The sequence below is a fragment of the Dendroctonus ponderosae genome, unplaced genomic scaffold (assembly GCF_020466585.1).
Source record: "Dendroctonus ponderosae isolate FM_Combo_2020 unplaced genomic scaffold, Dpon_F_20191213v2 Dpon_F_20191213_2, whole genome shotgun sequence".
NCBI classification, from domain to species: domain Eukaryota; kingdom Metazoa; phylum Arthropoda; class Insecta; order Coleoptera; family Curculionidae; genus Dendroctonus; species Dendroctonus ponderosae.
In genome coordinates, this window is record NW_026018165.1 from 3,627,077 (window position 1) to 3,646,348 (window position 19,272).

General features: G+C 32.5%; 1 protein-coding gene across 2 annotated transcripts in view; it reads left to right on the forward strand.

Moving 5' to 3' along the window:
* Positions 1-19,272, forward strand: part of LOC109541340 (protein rhomboid) — a 124,775-nt gene that overhangs the window by 101,852 nt on the left and 3,651 nt on the right. For both annotated transcript variants that reach the window (XM_019910185.2, XM_048664222.1), the window contains 4 exons: positions 4,717-4,829; positions 8,787-8,904; positions 16,903-17,045; positions 18,981-19,249. In XM_019910185.2, the coding sequence (XP_019765744.1) occupies positions 4,717-4,829; positions 8,787-8,904; positions 16,903-17,045; positions 18,981-19,249 (643 nt within the window). The remainder of the gene's footprint in view (positions 1-4,716; positions 4,830-8,786; positions 8,905-16,902; positions 17,046-18,980; positions 19,250-19,272) is intronic.

Below are 19,272 nucleotides of genomic sequence, written 5' to 3' on the forward strand. Positions count from 1 at the left end.
AACTTTTATTCACAAAAGGTTCTTAAGTATGACGATTTAAGTGAAATTAACATAAATTCAACATTCTTAAATATCTGTAGGATTTGTGTTAATATTTGAACAACATTTGAAAACTAACTGACAGATTTGAAGAAAACATATAAAGCTATCGACGAAAAGGCAAAAAAGAACATTTAAACTAATGAAGATTCATGAGAAAAAAGTATCCCCCAAAAATATTAATGCTAAAATAATCCGAAGAAAATCCGGACTAATAAGACTGGATCCAACACCAAAAAAAATTATAAGTTGAACCATCTGCATCTCGTACTTGAAAGTTACACATTAAGTAATATAAAGGAAAAGTTGTCGAAAGTGTTGAAACAATCGATAAAGTTGCCTGAACGAACGGTGAATCTACTGGAACTAACATACCACCAAAATGTGATTTCACTGGCAAAAGATTCAGGTCTGTTGTTTGATTTCCAATTAAATCGACTGACACTGATTATTTAACGCGACAATGAATCGTAGTCAAAATCAATTTGTCCATAAGCTCTTTATCTCGTCGGATCTTCTCGTGAGGCATCTCAATCAGCTTTCATTTAAACATTCATTTGTTACTCGTTATTAATCGTCTCTAGTTTTTCAACTCCCGCGCCGCTCAGGATCTCCGGCGAAGATTGGTTCGGTACCACGTTGTCGAATTTATGCGAAAACCTTAAAGGTGCAGTTATACTAGGTGAATAGTGAAGGCAAATGCAAGGTGATTAAAAAAATAGTCTTTACTTTTTATAGCAAAAAGTTCTTTGATTACCGGAAAGCTTCTTTGCGTTAGTGGTACAGCCATACCCATCAGTGAGTACCGTGAAATCTTCTAGTGGCGTGAATGGCGTCGTGTATATGCAAATTTTATCAATTTTTTACTTATTAAAACTTTCATTAAATATTTTCTTAATGCATGTAAGATTAAGGAGCAGGTTTGCAGCAAATTTATGATAGAGGTGATTGCACTTTTAACGCAGCTTTCTTGTCGTCTGCTTCATTTAATTCTCTATTGAAATCTTTCTTAGCGGTATTCTAACTTAGTTTCACTTCTAACATAAACTAGTATTTGACCAGTAATAGACCATCAACACAAAAAACGTTAACACTGACAATGGGGTAAGGAAAGAATGCACATTTGTTAATGATTTTGTCGCAGGTCGGTCGCATCGGTGTAGACTGCTCAGTTATTTGCGTCCTGAAAAAAATGAGCGGCCGATTTATGAAAATAAATCACCTTCTTGGCGGTTTCGAGGCGGTCTATCACTAAAAACCATGAATAATAATCGTAAGCATGCGGAGTCCCGTACCACCGAGTGGACTCCGCAGGTCGCCTTCGTGTGATTATTACCGGGTTAAATTGCAGAGTAACCATCTGCCCTGTGGTCCACCATGGTAGCCCATATGAAACGTAATTATTATTGTGCAAAGCTGTCGATATGTGTTGCAATTATCTACTTAAACCATTTTTTTATTACGAAATTAGAATAGTTGAAGACTTTATTTTATTGGGAATTGGAACTCGATATAAACGGTGCGATCGAACGCACATAACACATAACACTCAAGAGTCTATGAAATGTTTATATAACTTTGCAATCACCTAGTCAAACACATTGTCAGGATACAATATGTCGGAAATCGCCGAAATGGTTATTTATGGATTTCCAACGGAGAGTGGCGCTTTTCCGATTGCAAAAACTGGAGCACCACAACATTTGGGAATATGAAAAGGCAATTTCCGCTCAAATTTCACACGTTTTTCTACTTCAGTAAAAGTTTTATAGTTCGCTTTTTCTTTTCATCTGGTCATGATAATGATATATTATACTTATTATATATAGTTTGTGTGATTTTTATGTGTTTTTGAAAGTGAAAATATTATAATGGTGTTCTTACGGGGCAGTCAAATATTAGTTTTATTTCAAAATTTCAATTCTAAATAAAAAACGATAATTTTATTAGTGCATCGTGAAAACAAGATAAAAGTAGCAAGCAAAATATTATTTTAAATTCAGTAAATGTACGGCGAAAGTAATGTTTACCGTCACTGGTTTAAAAAATGATTCAACCATGTAGCTGAACACCTGCATCTACACGCACAATACTTTTTTATACTTATTAAAATTAAGTATTCGAAATGGAAAGAACACTAAAAGATCATTCGTAGATATATATTTGAGCTGTTTTGATTCGAAATCACCCATTCTGAAACGCATGCAAACATCTAGGCTAGCATTATATGTAGATATTGTTATATATACCTACATTTCTGACTAGTGGAAGCAATTAAGTCTTAACAAGCTTGTTAAATTTGTGAGAAAGTATTTTTCAAATAAAATGTTGGAATAACTAGTGGTCATAAATAAAGGTGGTATAAAGAAGAGGTCAAAATACTGGCATTTTTTCTTGCCTAGATGGCATGGTTATGAATTGGTTATTATAAATATCAGGGCGATTGACATGATAAATATTTTTGGTGCGAACAAGCTTCTTTTTATTTTATTCGAATGTCTATATTTTTGACCATTTTCGAAATAAACGCATTCTAATAAAATTTAGTTCATCATTATGTACCTACTTATATGAAACGTCAAACTTCTCCAGATATCTCAGTAAAACATCTGTTCCACCCCATTAACATCAGTGCCAATGTTAAAAACAATGTGATTTTGCACTGACATGCATGAAATTGTTTATTTCGAAAAAAGCACTTAAGGGGAACGGGTATGTTATTCCGTAAGCAATGTGCAGCTTTTTTATGAGCGAGAGCCAAATGATAACTTTGAGAATAACTTTAAAATTATATAATTGGAATTATGAAAGTTATGTACTTTAAATGGATCATAATTTCGGAGAGTTTTTATATTGACATAAGTATACATATGTGCAGAGGCAGACTATTGCTTCTCTTAAATTTTTGTGCAATGTTTAGCTGGATAAGGTATACAACATTTTAACAAATCGCAGCAAATTTGAAACCTTATCCTCGCCATACTTGTATTTCTAAGTGTAAAGTAACTTTCTCGATAAACTTTTAGTAATTTTTGTAAGATGAGTTAACATATTTAGTGGTTTGGAAACGCCCTCTCTCTGATTTAATATTTTCATAACTACTGTTCTGAAATATGCTGAACAAAATGGGTATTAAAACCAGAGTTAATACTCGTAAAATAACCGCGGCGTTTTAAATACGTGGAATTATTTTTCTTGTGGCTTTATTGATTAAGATTATGATTTAAGTCCCAAAAGTCTTCTGAAAATATTGCAATTTCATTTCGAAAATTAAACGTGTATGGTCACTCGTTTTTTGGTAGAAATTTTGAACCAAAATGTTAATAGATTCTTGAATAAATTACAATGATTGTCCATTTTAGTTTATTTGGATTGCCGGTAAATACTAAACTAGCATTCTAAAGATTAAAGGGTTTTTAATTGTCCCAAAGTAAGTAACAATTTATCCAAAAACGGAGACGTATGTTGCGTATATTTTTACTAACTATTTTACACCCTATCAATTTATATTAAGGCCAGTATAAGGAATAAATAAGTATTACGTATTTGAGCCAAAACATTACGATTCGAATTATGCTTTTAAAATTGGAAAACCTGTCTTTCAATGCTTATTGAATCAACATTCCAAAAGATAGGACTGTTTCTACAATATTTGTGTTTCCAAATCACTTCATTAAGAAATAAATCAATCAAAGATAAATAATCTATTCTTTTAACTACTAAATAGTTTTCCCGTTTTCAGTAGCTTTACATGATTTTGCCATCAATTTGAAAGTATTTTCTTGTACTTTCTATGCAAGTAATGCTCCACAGACATTTGATTAATGATTCCTTTTAAATAATTCTATCTAACTCTGAAGCAAACATTGTTTAGCAATTAATTGAAGCTGCTGATAGAAAATGTTTATCAAAATCATAAAACCCTTATTATATGTTGTTGTAGTCAAATGTCCTCTATAATCGATGTAGCATCGATTTAATATTATTTTGCATTACATTTAATAGCCGCAATTTTCATGTACATTCAATCTTTTCACTGCAAAATCCGACCTTGTTTCTGGTGAATATACGTTATTTGCGGACACCAATTCACAATTTTAAATTTCCTCTAGATAATTAACAATTACAATCTAGGCGGTTTCGCCTGTCCGTTATCTTTGCCATCAAGATCAATAGCTGCTCGCGTCGATTTATTTGAGAGATGAGACTTTTTAATTGCGCCCGGTATAAACTTCGCGGTCGGCAATTCATTTAAGGGCCGGTCTACATATAACTCATCTCGATTAGATCGGAATGCCAAAGAGATTGTACCACATACACGCCCTCTCGACTAACTAAATTAAACCATGTAAATGAACACTCCAGATTAATTAAATATCGGCCAGGGATTTGGTGTTTTGCTTCGTCGGGTTAAGGATCATCAACGAGTTGAATTTCACTTTCTTCCATTTGCCATTTTGCCCTTGTTCTATTGTGAAAACTAAGATAATAGTTCCGCAATAGTAAAAGTTTCTTTCGACCGACAATCCGATTCGACCAACAATCCTGGATATTCTAAAAGTCGAGGCTCACACTTAAGCGTGACTTCAACGAACTGTGATTGTTAAGAAAGTTTGCACTTTTTGACAGAAAGAAACGTTTCGAACCATTTTTTCAGTTTCAAATTTCTTGTTTCAGATGACCGGAAAACGATCAAGGAGCTTTAAATGTGCCGTCCACCACAGAGACCGAGAGGTATCGTCCGAGAACGATTTTCATTTACTGTTGGTAGAACCACCATTTTTTCGTAGGTAAGTAAATCCCCTAGTCGGTCCAAAGTTTTTCTGTTATTCTTTTGCAAACGGACTTTAAAACATTGGGGTTACGCCAATGGGTCCTAAAGCATTTAAGACAGTGTGAGAAAAATGGACAGGAAACTCTAAGAACGGAAACAATCCCAAAACGAAGATCGACAGTCTGAAAATAGCGCAGACGACATTCACTTTGCATCTAAATATGTTTTGGTAGTCGATTGAAAATGGACCTCAAAAAGGCACCAAAGGGGATGTGACTGCCAAATTCTCCAGCGCGTTTACTTAATTTTACATTTCAAAATTGGTTGCTAATGGACTGCGTGACACTTACTTATTTTGAGGCGAAAAGTTTTTTATGATTATTTTTCTAACCACATTAAAATTCCATATTTTGCTCTTTATTTCTTTGTGATTATTGCTCCTAACATTGACATACTATGTGACGCTGATTTTTCTAACTGAAAATTACCTAAGAATTGTTTAAATGTTTGTCGGAGGAATTTAGATGGTTTTTGCAAAATAATCTCACGTTATAAAATCGATAGTAAAGCAACTAACAAATTGTTGTCTCCTATTTATTTAAAGTCCCACGCTTCTGTTGAAATGTCTCCGATATATCCACAAAGTATCTCATCAGTCAGTCAAGAAAAATGTGTGTGGAAAACGTTTTAATCGAGGCAGTAAAAATAATTTGTGGATTAATAGGTGACCTAGATGTCGGAAAAGGAAAGTAAACTGCGGGTGCATTTATATGGAAAGAACACAAAGCAATATTAAAATTTTACAAGACTAATTAACTGCTCTTAATCAATATGAGAAGAGCTCTTGAAGGACCGCCCGTTGAATTCCAACAGACAATTTAAGGTTTTAATTGGTACGTGGATTTTCTATTTTCAAATTACATCCTACACTGTAAGCATATTATTTGATCAAATTTTTGAATGGGGGTGTTGTCTTACTTTGTTTTCTATTCAAATATTTTATGCTTTTAATATTTACTAGACAAATTAATAAGGGAAAAATAGATTAATTTGAATAAATTTGGTAGCAATGAAAACAATATTTAAGTACAACGTTTTAGTAAAACAAAAGTTTATAAATTCAATATTTCCATTTTCTCCTGTAAATTTTTGCCATATATTTCAATAATAAGTCTTCTATGTTTAAATATAAAATTAAAAAAAAAACATTCGAATGAGTTACGAAAAATTCATACTCACTTTCTTTTATTATTTTATGTTTAGTCACTAAGAAGGTTATATTAGTGTAGCAAATTTTGATTAATTTTCTTCATAAATGATCATTTTTAGCAAATATCGTCTGGGTTATTGAACTCTATACGTAGAATACTTTTGAACATTTTCTTGCTTTATTTTAGTTGCTTTTATTAGTTATCTTTTCAATAATCGGGTTTTAGGTCTTTTCACACCACAGTAGAAAGATATTTCTTGAATTTAGATGAAGCAAAATACTATCTGTTGATAAATAATTGCTTTCAGAAGCTGAGGGTTGCATTGGTGATAGTTCTGCCTGTTTAATACAGGGTGATTCAAAATTGGCGTCATTTCTTTTAAGGGGTGATAGCGGCTCCCTTGGGGAGTACGAGAAAAACATTGAAAACTTTTTTTTCGAAAATTTCTAGAAGATATTAACACTTGAAGATCGAATTTCAACTTTGTTATTAAGCATGATTTTGAAATTGTTCCAAGTTTAATTGGTAGCGTATTGGAGTACTTAAGCATTCAAAAAAAAATTACGATCTTTGCTTCAAATTACGAAAAGTTTTGATATCAAAAAAGTTTTCTTCTACAATTTTTTGATGAAAAGGCACAGCGGCAATGATGTTTTTTTCTCATTAACAGATAGTTACAGGTGGATAGCCCTTGTCAATAATAACAATAATTTGTCAAACTGTGATTTACTTTGAATTTCCACGAATTTGCCGATATGCGATTAGTTCAGGTGAAATGCTACAGTAACATAGCAGAAGCTGAATGAACTCACGCCAACAAAGGGCGAGGAGAGTGGTTCCAGGAAGATAGTGGACGACAATTGATGTTCGAGTTCCAACACAGAGGAGCAAGTATTGGACATAATCGAATCAGGGCTTTCCAGGGGTACTCAGAGCACAACAACTGACACTTTCCCAAGCACCAAATAAATACCGGGGAAGGGCTACATTCCTACCTCGTTTGTGCGATACACACAGCACAAGGAGATACAACTGGAGTTACTTAACTGAATACGAGAAGCTGCTTGATAAGAGTGATAATAAGGAGATTACACAGGCACTAGGTTGTTTGGAGCTGTTTGGAGACCATGCAAATGTTTGGTGTTGTTTGGTTGATTTATAAACACCAATACTCGAGGTTATAACAGATCTTGTTGAATTTACCGGTTATCTTTGTCTATCTAATTGTCACTCTATATAATTCCATGGTTACCGGAGTTTTAAATAAGTACGAAGCAACAGGTATTTGCGCAATGTTAATTAGGCAGATTACCTTGAAAAACATTGCTGCCGTATTTCTGATATAGTTTTTTGCAAATTTCTCAGTTTTTAATAACAATTAATTTCTTTTACTATTTTTTCTGTACTCCTATAACAGCGCCAGACAACACTTCCAGAGGAATGACGCCAATTTTAAATCACCCTGTTGTGCAAGTGTAATATAGTAGTGTAAAAATAATAAGTATGTGTAATAATAAATTGAGAGTTTTATTGTCTTATTTTTTAATTATTCTTTCACATTTCTATACGCTTTGGTTTTTCAGGCTTTCACTTCAGATTAAAAATCTTAACTAATAACTAATAACTAATCTTTATCATTTACCTAGTTAACTTTGTCATTGTCACCTAGTTAACACTGTCATGGAAACATTTGTCTATTTAATGGTTCTTTGTATTTTATTTGATTCAAGTTACCTGACTACGCGCTAGTTAAATTAACATTTCTAAAGAGTAAAAACAAACATGTACTACGAGTACTAAATATATGTAGATTCAAAAATATTTTCCAAAGTTGAAAATTTTAAAAAAATTTAGAGAATAAATTAACTTGGAGTCTTTTAATTGGAGATTTAATTAAAAATATTAACATTGCATTACCCACTTGAGACTGAATACGTTTAAAAGATCTTGATTAATAAAAAAAGCCATTCGTAGAGACTTTTGTTCACATTTAGACCCTCCCTAGAATCTCACTTTGCATTGTCATATTTATGAATCTGACATTATTTCTGTTTGTTTTATTATAAGTTTCTTCTATTCAAAGGTGCCGTTCTTGCATATCAATTGCAGTTTCTGAATTTTACTGCACACTTTCAATAAACACTATTCAGTGATTGGGAAACGATCACTGACAAGAAAAAATAGCCAGCTTTAAGTATCCGAAGGAAAATTGAAAATTGCAAATCCAAACCACCCATTTTACTTTGATCCGAAACATGTTCTTTATTGTTGATTTTATAGCACAAATGTGTTTGGAATTTAGCTGCAATCTTTTGCCTCTTCGGAAGCATTTTTGCTGGTTCAATTTATGTCTGTATCATTTTTTATTAAACTGAACTATTATTACCTGTAGCATTTCAAGCAGTCGACCTGTTATACCCAAACACGAGAATAACCGATATTTAACTACTGCAGATAAATATCGTGCTATTTACAATTCTGCTTTATAGTTGTTGCCTTCAAAATAAACACGAACGCCAAAGTAGCCTATTTATTTTAAGAGGTGGGATCTAGCTGGAATGATGGCTACACTGACTACTAAACGCACTGTTTTGGATTTGGTCTTGTTTGATTTCTTTTTGTTTGGGTTTCGGCTAATTTACTAGTTTTCTTTGAAGATCAAGACGCGGTAAATGAGACGTTTAAGGTGACGTGGTCTGGATACGCAGTAGCGGCACAAGAATGCTGAACAAAATGTTAATGAAATTTTACTTCTTTTTTAGGATGGTCACCATAGTAGCGGACGAGTTCCTCACGGACGACAGGGATAGAAAATATTACGCTGACCACTATACATGTTGCCCCCCTCCACTATTTATTATAATTATCACCTTAGTTGAGGTAAGTTGTATTAAAATGTAACTTTGCAATTGAATATCAAACAGCTAATCGTATTTTCGAGCTATATGTTGTTTTTTCTCATTATAAGTGGTTTTTACAAAAAACATCTAAACACGGTACTCATTAACGCGTTTAAAAAATCTATTGAAGTAATGGGCAAATATCAATTTGTATTTTGTCTTTTAAATAAAAGACAAAATGCTTAAATAAGCATTAGTCGTTACATTATTGCTCTCTCCTATTTAGTTTCATTTTACTGTTGGTAAAAAATACACTGAATATATTTTTTGCTTTTGAATTTTAGTGTAAACCTTTTTCTGTAAACTTTATATTGATAAAGTTTCAATATGCGCAACACGCTTTAAAACATTTGTACTAATTACATCGACGTATGTCGTATTGTAAGCAAATTAGTCGCCAAATATATTTATTAAGAAACTAACACTTTTTTTGTTTGTTGAGGCGGATACATTTTTTTACAAACTTCTTTATTTCAAAAATTTTTGAGGCAAAATACCCAACAAGAAGTTTGTAAAAAAATATTACGAAATCAATAAGTAACCGTAAATAAATTTTCGGAAACATCATCTCCCTCTTCCATACACTTTATTTGCGAGTTTATAAATTGATTTAGTAACGAGTATTTTTCGGATGATAATTCACTCTTTTGAACAATGCAGCATTAAGAATCCTAACTAGTAATTAATTGCTTGTGTCCACTTTCGCAGCCATTAACCAACGAGTTCAATCCATCCCCATAAACAAAAATCTAGGGGAGTGAAATTCGGTGATCTCGGTGGTCAAGGATGCTTTTTGCCAATCTTGCGATCCCCAAAATGTGCATTCAGGAAATATTATTTGAAAACGATGAAAATTATATTTAAAACGTATGTGAATAACTCGTGTTTGTTTTCACGAATCGATTGAATACTTAATTTTTCTCGTCATTTACCATCCCGAAAGTGCAAAATTTCAATTTCACAACGTTTGTGACGTTCTGACTGAACAACTTACAACTGAATACTTCAGTTGACTATCATAAAACAACTCAAGTCAAGTGAAAAATAATCTTACGGCGTTTGAATGAGATTAGTAAAAAAGGATAACGCTAATGTGGGTTAATGGCTTTTTATTTTATCGCTGTTATTTACTGAAATTAGTTGCAAATAATAGTTTATTTAAATATGTAAAGCTCAAATTAAAACTCCACAATAGGACCCAATTATTTAAAAAAAAGTGGATGTACTTTCACAAATCTGGCAAAGAAAATTATAATATATTATCTATATAATTTGAAGTTGTTTGTGAACACCAGTAAAAATTAAAATTTCGGTTAAGTTAGTGTCTACGAAGACCTTTTAACCCGCCACGTAACTAAGAAAGTCCTAAAATACTACTGTTTCGTATGACACACAGTCTCTATGTAATTGAACTTTAAACAATTCGCAGCAACCGAGCTTTAGTATTAAACAGACAGAATGTAAAAATAAACCGGGTTTAATAAACTGATGGTATTTACGAACAGCTGTTCATCAGGGTTCTTAAGGTAAAATAGGAAGTAATCAATCGCAGGTCCCGTGCCCCATTGCTACATTTTCTACATTTAGGGAAACACATGGGGCTGATTAGTTTTAGGAAGAAACCATTCGGTCGTTTACCTTATTTTATACGTTATTTTTTATTTTTAAGTTAATTCGGACTTTTGGAGTTTGTTGTGCATTAGGGATGCTTTGCAGATCTGTTTAAATCATACAAGCTTTCCTCTCTAAAAAGGTTTTTTCGCTTCTGACATGCTTTATTTTTACCGCTTATGACATGATATTCTTCTTGAAGACCTGTAAAGCCATTGACTAATATTTGTTCCAACAGTAGGTCGCTAATGTAGTTGTTTAGCCAAAAAAGTATGCATTACTGATCAACGTGTGAGTTCATTGTTAAATCGGTATATTATCAAATCTTTGAGCGACTGAGGTCAGTGATCAAAGCTGAATAGTGTGTTCCTGTGTGCAAAAATGCCTTCTTCGTCTTTGGGCACGTGCTCACTGTTTGTATCTCCGCGACGTCTACCGGTAAACATTTACCCTAAATTTGGATTCTTTCAAGTTAATCGAACCCGACATATGGTTGAAACAGGCTCGAAACATGTCCAATAATTAAAGCAGCCGGCAGCCATACAAAATGTGTCATTTGGCTTACGAAGTGTGGCAAATTCGCTTTATGGCTTTGTTCAATTATATTTTCAAATATAGACAGGACCCTACGGTCATAATAAATTCGTTATTTCACACCATCTCGATCGACTTTTTCAATGCTCTTGCTGAAAAGCCCCATCAATTTCAACTGCAGCATCCGCTGGTGTTTATACAACGAATCCATTTAACATGCTATAGACATTTCAATTCCTTTTTAGCTGTTCTGGAATTGGATTGGAGGGTAAACTCGTTTATTTGCTTAGCGAAACTTTAACAAAGGAAAATTGCGCTTTTCTGAAAAAGCGCTCAGCACTGAAAACGTTGCAAGCTGGAACGACGTGTTGGAAGCAGAACGTTCGGTCCAGGGCGATGAAAGCTAAAATTGTTTGCTTTTTAAATCCTTGGATGCACTGGTTTCAGTTTTCTCACTTTGGAGCCAAATTGCTATTTTTTCAATTTAAATATAACGTCCCTTACGCCCCCGTTATCATCACCACAAACCCATATCTACGTTTAAGTAATAAATAACATTCGTATTTTCCTCAAATTTCATCATCATTCATATTTCAATCAAATCGTGTTTCAAAGTTTTATTTTTGTTGAAGTATCTGTTGTGGAATTTATGAAAAAACCGTGAAACTTACTGCATAAAACAGCAATTAAAAGCCAAGCCAGACACTATAATGTATTTTAGATAACAAGTATAAGCAAATCTAAATAATTCAAACACCATCACAAGTAACTGCTAAATGCTAAAATATTTCGGTGGTTTACTTATATGAACATTTTTCGGTTTAAGTTGCGAATCCGGATTATATTGCTGCTTATTGCATTCATTGGTTAACATTAAATAATGGTTTTTTTATGTTGGCAATAATTAATGTGTTCAAATGATTTCAAGAAAAAAATAGAGCCCCGATTGCACTCAAATTGTTTTCGAATAGTTTTTGTGCTTAGCATGTTACAGGGCCTGAAAGTGTTGGTTGAAATGTGTACTATTTTGGATTCAGAGATGGAGAGTTTCACATGTAAAACATATGCCGTGTTTTGTACTTTAGATCTCTTACTTTGAGATCAAAATCAGCTCTTCTTGATACGTTCTATTTTGGCGCTATTTTCGTAGATATAAATAATGAGATTTTTTTTAGGAGTCTTCATATTTTCTTACATAAACTATTTCTTGTATCAATCCTTTTATCTAACAACTTTTAATATAGGTAGTCATAGATATATTTTAATTTTTTTACCGAATTACTTCAATTTTCCTTACGTGAAGCTCGTTTATCATCAATTTATTTTTAATTCTATTTCACCTTCCGAACACTATTACATCTGTTGTCAATACCTTAGATTTTGTTTGATATTTCATTACTAAATTGAAAATAACGGTTTACTAAGTCGGTTCTGATTTGTCAAATTTTTAATTCACTCACAGATGAAAATTGATTAGTAAATTAAAAGTATTATCAATTATTTTCATATTATTTCAATTATAAATTTTGTTTTTATTTGTTGTTATTATTGTCTGTCATAGCTTTTCAATCATGTTTTTGTTATTACTAGATTATTTTAATCAAGGATAAACATTTAATTGCATTTTTTGTCACTCTAATTTTACAAATCTCTAAAGCTACTAGAATTTTATTTCAACCTATATCTGCCTACTTTTAATGCTTTTATTTTCAAGTTTATGTATTCTTATTGGGTTTATTTCCTATTATTTTCACGTTTTGGCGCATAACTAAAAATTCGTTATTTAATAGCAGTAGGATATAGAGGTTTTCAAATATGTTTGTGCAGTTTCATGCTGATTCCCATCAGTTTTTTTTTGGCAACAACGCGTTTGTCGGTAGACTTCTGTTATTATCTACGGTTCTCCCCTATTTCGCCACCAAATTAGAGGCAATGTGTCCAAAAGTAAGGTCCGTCTGGCTTCTAAGGAGCGAAACGACCCTTCTCGAGTTAACGACCCCAGAAGCTAACTTGCATGTCCGATAAGGGCGGATCTCAATTTTGCAAAAAGTCCTTTGTGGATTTGCGTCTGTTTTACGCGACTTGGCTATTATGCATGTTTGGCTTTATTAATTCATCAAATAAATCAATTTATTTATTTGTTTTTTAAGTACAAGGGTGTAGGCACTACAATCAGTTGTGAGGCTTTAAGGGAGCGTTCTTTGTAGTGGAAGTTAAAGTTTGCAAAAGTTTTCTTCAAAATTATTTACTTTATTTCGTCACTCTGGTCCAAGGCAGAATTTTCGTTATTTATCAGCAGCAAGTTTGTTATAACAACTAATCAAAAAAATCAAAACAAAGACATTTAGAGAATAATTCTGCGAGTTAATAATGCAGATGTGCAACCTTTATTACAATTCAAATCTGGATCGAGATAAAATATTCGTGAAAACTATCTGTAAACCCAAAATAATTGCAAGATTTCCAGATTGTGGTGCTTATGTATTATTGGCACTTGGTAATAAACGTGCGCCGTTATATCTGGCACTCGCTCATTCTTGATTGCCAATTACAACAGTGATAATTGCCGTATGCTCGTGATATTAGCTGCGACTTTATTTCTTTTACGGTTCTTAATTAGTGGGCAAAATTGATGAGCTAATGAGTGATTTTGTTTGTAATCGGCTCGTAAAATGTATGTTTTTCGCAGGAAGTATGTCTGGCCAATTTTATTACGCCAGTTTATGAATTCGTTTCAAACAAGTAAAGCGAAGCGATTTTATTGTAAGCTGCATTGAACGCGCCAAGAAATAAAAAAGTGGTTTATGTTTTGTAACACAGCCCTAATTTTTTATTACATTAAATAAAATCAATGAGATTGTCATTATTATTTATTAATTACATGATGTATCATTTCATGATTTAAACAACAAAAGTCCGTATATATTTTTTTAGTGTTTTTTTAAAAGATCGGGATAATTGAGATGGATCAAAGAGGAAAATACTCCCAAATATGTGATGATTATTTGTAATTACTACAAGTATAAGGCAATATTAAATATCAAATTAGTACCAAACGATGCAATTTAAAAAATAGTAAAAGCTTAAAAATAGTAGTTACAGATATATGGATATGATGACAGGGTGAACATCAAGATTATCGCTAGTAAAGCAAAACTTTTAAATTTGTTTTTTGCTGCAAAAAATTTGACTGCAACTAAACGATTAGAGATGGGCAAAAAAATGTGTTTTCTTAACCTGGAGATCTGAAAATGCAATTTTTGTTGTTGGATTGACAAACTATTTTTCTTTAATCGAAATACAATTTTGTGAGTGAATTTACTTGATATCTAATACTGCGTCTGTTGATTTCAATATGTTTTATATCCTAACATGTTTAAAGATGTTTATTTCAACTTTGACAATTTGTAGAAAATGTAACTGAGCCATGTAACCAGCCAGCCAGCAAAACCTTGAAGCAAGAAAAATAAATCCTATTTATTCCTCTAAAAGATTAAGAAATAAATAAGTCCCTACCTCTTATCGTTTCTGAGAAATTTATTTTTGGTATAGCCATTGCAAGGGATATTACTGGTAATAAAAACTTTAATTTCCGTTCAACGATACGAGCAAATGGTTGACTATGGTATATGGTTAAAGTTATTCTTGCAAATTTTAAACAGTTCAGAAATAAAGTGACAATTTGGTTGTGTTATTAAAAAAAAAACACAGTTGATGTCGGTAGTCTTTTATGGTAGTCTTATGTGGAATTATTTATGGAAATTACAAATAATTTTCGCCTATGCTGATCGAAAAATTAATAAAATATGGTATTTTTATTTCTAGATGCAATTAAACTAATGGGACACTCTGTATACCTATACAAAGATCCTTATTAGTCAAAGCTGTGAAACGATTGAAAGGAGCTAAATTGAATAATGAATGATACAAGATATTTCGTATGTCGAAAATAGGTTTGAGTTTAAATGAAGCATATTTTTGAGAGTTGTATGAGATATTGTATCAATATTTGTCATTCCTGCAAATTCGGTCATTTAAATATTTTATTTAACACTTTCAAATGCATTTTTTCTATGTTGCACGCTTTCTTATATAACTTTCTGTTGAAGATTGAAATAACATTGACATTTTTTAGATGTTATAGAAAAACACCTATCGGTTTTATTTTTCGTGTGAAATGTCACACACAGGTATTTTTTGCATTCATTTCACAAACACGCAAATCTGCGTCCTGACGAGCCTACAGAGCTTCAAATGATCGACAAAAAGACTTATATACGAACAATGTTACTATGGAAAAAATCTTACCGAACAAAAATGGTAAAATGCGGCATGAAAATTTCCAAACAACACAATGAATTTGGTATTTTGATTGTGTTAATAGAATTGGAGAAGCAGACGTCCGGAAAATGTGTCGCGACAAATATCGATTACTATGAGGAGCCTCATCGGCGCCCCTTCTAGCCATCAGCAACACAGCTGCTTTAGATCGTGCAAATCGATTTGTTCTGCAAATTTTATTATACGAGAACTTGCTAAACCTTGTTTAGAAGTTAAATTGAACATTATCCGATGCTGGCTACATTATTTTTAACGATTCTTTTTCAATTCTTTAATAGTAACTTTTTAGAAATCAATTCATGCTTGATGTTTTGAGTAATTAGAAACTTGCAAATTGACAAAGTAAATCAGCATTACAATTGGTAAATGGGATCTGGTTCAAATTAGACACATATTGATTGTAACCGGATAAAACAGTGGGTTTTTCGTCCACGTCTATTAAAAGGAAAATCAATTTTTGGAAGTAATGAATAATGGGAATTATATATTATAAATTGATTCATTGTTTTTCCTTCAAATCGCGTGCTTCTTCGAAAGTAGGATTTGATAATTTTACTAAGAATCCATGTTTCCATGTTCCCCCAACACACTAGTATCGATCTAAACTTTCTGAAAGCTCACTTTGAGGGTCACTTGAAGTAAAGTGGAGGCCAAGCCAAACTTTCCGAATAAAATATTTATAATTGAATATACGAAATAGATAAAATTCTAGAAAAATCCATATAAAGAACTTGCAGAATCATTCCAATCGCATGCATTTTAGCGTAAATTATTACCACATTATTATTACTATTATTTTAATTATTCGGCCATTCGTCCTAATTACTGCCTGGCATTACAATGAACCAGTTTACATTCTCACGCTTGTTCTTATGTTACTTTACTGTTAAAACTGTTGTTATTTGCGTCATAGGATTTAATTTTACGGGGCAAATGTGGGAATTAAAAATAAATACAAGCACAAGCTAATTCTTGATTTCTTGTCTATCTTCTTTATTTTATGAGTTGCCTTCTACAAAGTTCATTATGGGTAGTTAACGATTTAATTGAATAAAAGGTTTTTTCGCAATGCATCTTAGCGATAAACTTAAACACTAGGTAAGTAATTTATTATACTTATGTCTGTATATGATTTCGCTATCAGGTATGTAACATTAGGTTTTACTTTATTGTTATCGTGATAAAATGCATTGCAAAAACTTGACAATAAATTTACCAAGAATTTAATTAAGGATAACGTTTATGTACACACACGCCTACATTGCTATATTCAGTTTGACCTAAAACTGTGTGAACTTGCTCGATTGTTGAACTTTAGAAAAATTCTTACTGTTGTGGGAAACATGCCGATTTTTCTATTTGAGAACGAAACCTTCACTAGGTTACTTACATAAATTGTCTACTGTTAATTTTCAGAGTCTGAAAGAGTCCATCATTTCCTTCATTTCAGTCTCACATAAAGCAAATTTAAAATTTTTTTCTGTTGTTACAGTTGGGATTTTTTATCTACTATTCAGTGAGCGCTGGAGTAGTGAATCCGGCAGGTCCAGTTCCAACAGAATCAATTTTTATCTACCGCCCCGATAAAAGGATAGAAATATGGAGGTTTCTATTTTACATGCTTCTTCATGCGGGGTAAGTGGTTTTTAGCATTAAAATTTCTTATATTGGCTAATAATATGATACAGTCGTCAGGATCTGGCATCACTTTGAATGCATATTTACGAGTCGGCATTAGATAAAAGGTCCCGTTAAATAAGCCCACTACTTACATAAACAAACTATTCGGGAAAACTAGCTAGGGAAAGTTCTGAAGTTACCGGCTTAGCTCAGCGGTTTGCCACAAAAACATTCGGAAATTTATTAGACGGGTTTCCTCGCACAAAGACAATGTCTATTCTTAATTTCTAAAAGCTTAAGCGCCCCACAATATTTGGTATTAAAATATTTGCTTTCTGGCGGTAGTTTTATGTACATCGGATTTTTTGTCACCGTTGTCTGTTTCTTTACTTGAAACTTGTTTTCTTATCATAAAATATTTAGGGTATTTATTATCCAAACATTAAAACTCAATGTCTTCATCTCATCATCTGTATTATTCTAGCAAAATTTAGTTGTTTGATGATTTTTGGAAAACTACTTCCCTTGATTGAAAAAATATCGACCATATTGTGTAAATAATGTAAAATTTCTGAATTCAGAACAACTAGCTTTCCAGCTAGGATGCAAAATCCAATATTGAAATGCATGCATTCTTTTCAAATCATTTTTTTCTTAACAGAACGTGTTCCTTCCACTTAAATCTCCCAAGAAAGGCGGTTTTACAAAAACTATCAAAAATCAAACGTATTTAGATTAAATATCTTCAACATTCTTCTTAAACTTGTTTGTTCGACCTTTATCTTCGAAATAAAGTTACTTTTCAAAAATTATCAAAGACCAAGCTGCTCAGATTACATTTCGTGAACCTTTATCAAAATTATTTTTTACAGAATTTGCTTCTTCGATCTTCGAAATAAGACAGCTTTCGAAAAAAAAAAAAGATAGCATTTATGAAAACTTCAACAATTTCCTGTTTGATTCAATTTGTCTGGTTGGTCAGTATCTTCGAAATTAAGGAACAAGAATTATCTAAGATTTTTTTAACGCACTGTCCAGTAAAAATCAAAGCTCGAATTATTGCATGAACTGGATTTTATATGAAGCAGAAGATCTAGAACGTTGAATTTGAAATGAAGTTGAATTTTGAAAAAACCATAAATTTGTTCCAATTTATACTTTTCCGCTTTTAATTATTTGCATTATATTGGCTTAATATTTCGTTAGTCCAAATGGGAAAACTTGACAAGAAAAAAAGACCAACATTTTATCCGGCTTCTCGCCAAGTATGTCTACATAAAAAATATTCCTTTTCCCTTATTAAAGAACATAGATTGATGTTAAGCTATTTAAGTATTTGAATAAAATAGCTGCACCTTTTTGGAAAGGGTTTTGTCAAACTCCACATTCCACAAAATCATAACAGCGCTTTTCTAATATTTTTTTAAAAGCAAATGATTACAAATCATATTCAATGTCAAAACTGTAAAAACATTAACGCAAACTATAAAAAACATTTATGTCTCTAAACTAATAATCGTATTTGACCTGCAATTTTAGATAATTTCTTTTAATAAACTTATCGTCTTTTATTGTTTACGCTCTCTTGCACTCAAACAATGCATCTTATTGGAAACATCCTGCTCGTTATGCCGGCAAGTTAGAGTGCGAAATTTTCTAGTATGAATGTTAATTGTGCTGTGAAATTTTGCAAGCGCACATTTCCGCGACTAAACTGAAATTCAACTGTAACTAAACACAACTCTGTTAATTAATAATCACTTTTGCGCTAAATTTGATTAAGTTGGAAAGTTGGTTTGTTTCGCTCTCGGATTTACTTCCATATTGAAATGTCCATCCAAATTTGTACTGATTATTTTTGACGCTCTCTTATTAGACCATTTCTTTTCCTAGTATTTTCATGTCGATGGAGTTTTTCATATATAAAAAAATATTTGTTTATATTTTCAGATGGCTTCACCTCGGGTTCAATCTGGTAGTTCAGTTACTGGTGGGCCTGCCGCTGGAAATGGTTCATGGATCAGGCCGAGTAGCGCTGATCTACATTGCTGGAGTGGCAGCGGGTTCCTTGGGTACTTCCGTTTTTGATACGGATGTTTACCTAGTGGGTGCTAGTGGAGGAGTGTATGCACTGCTAGCAGCCCATTTAGCCAATGTCTTGTTGAACTACAACAATATGCAATGCGGCATTCTGCGGCTGTTTGGGATATTCGCAATAGGTAAGAAAGTCGCTATCGTTATT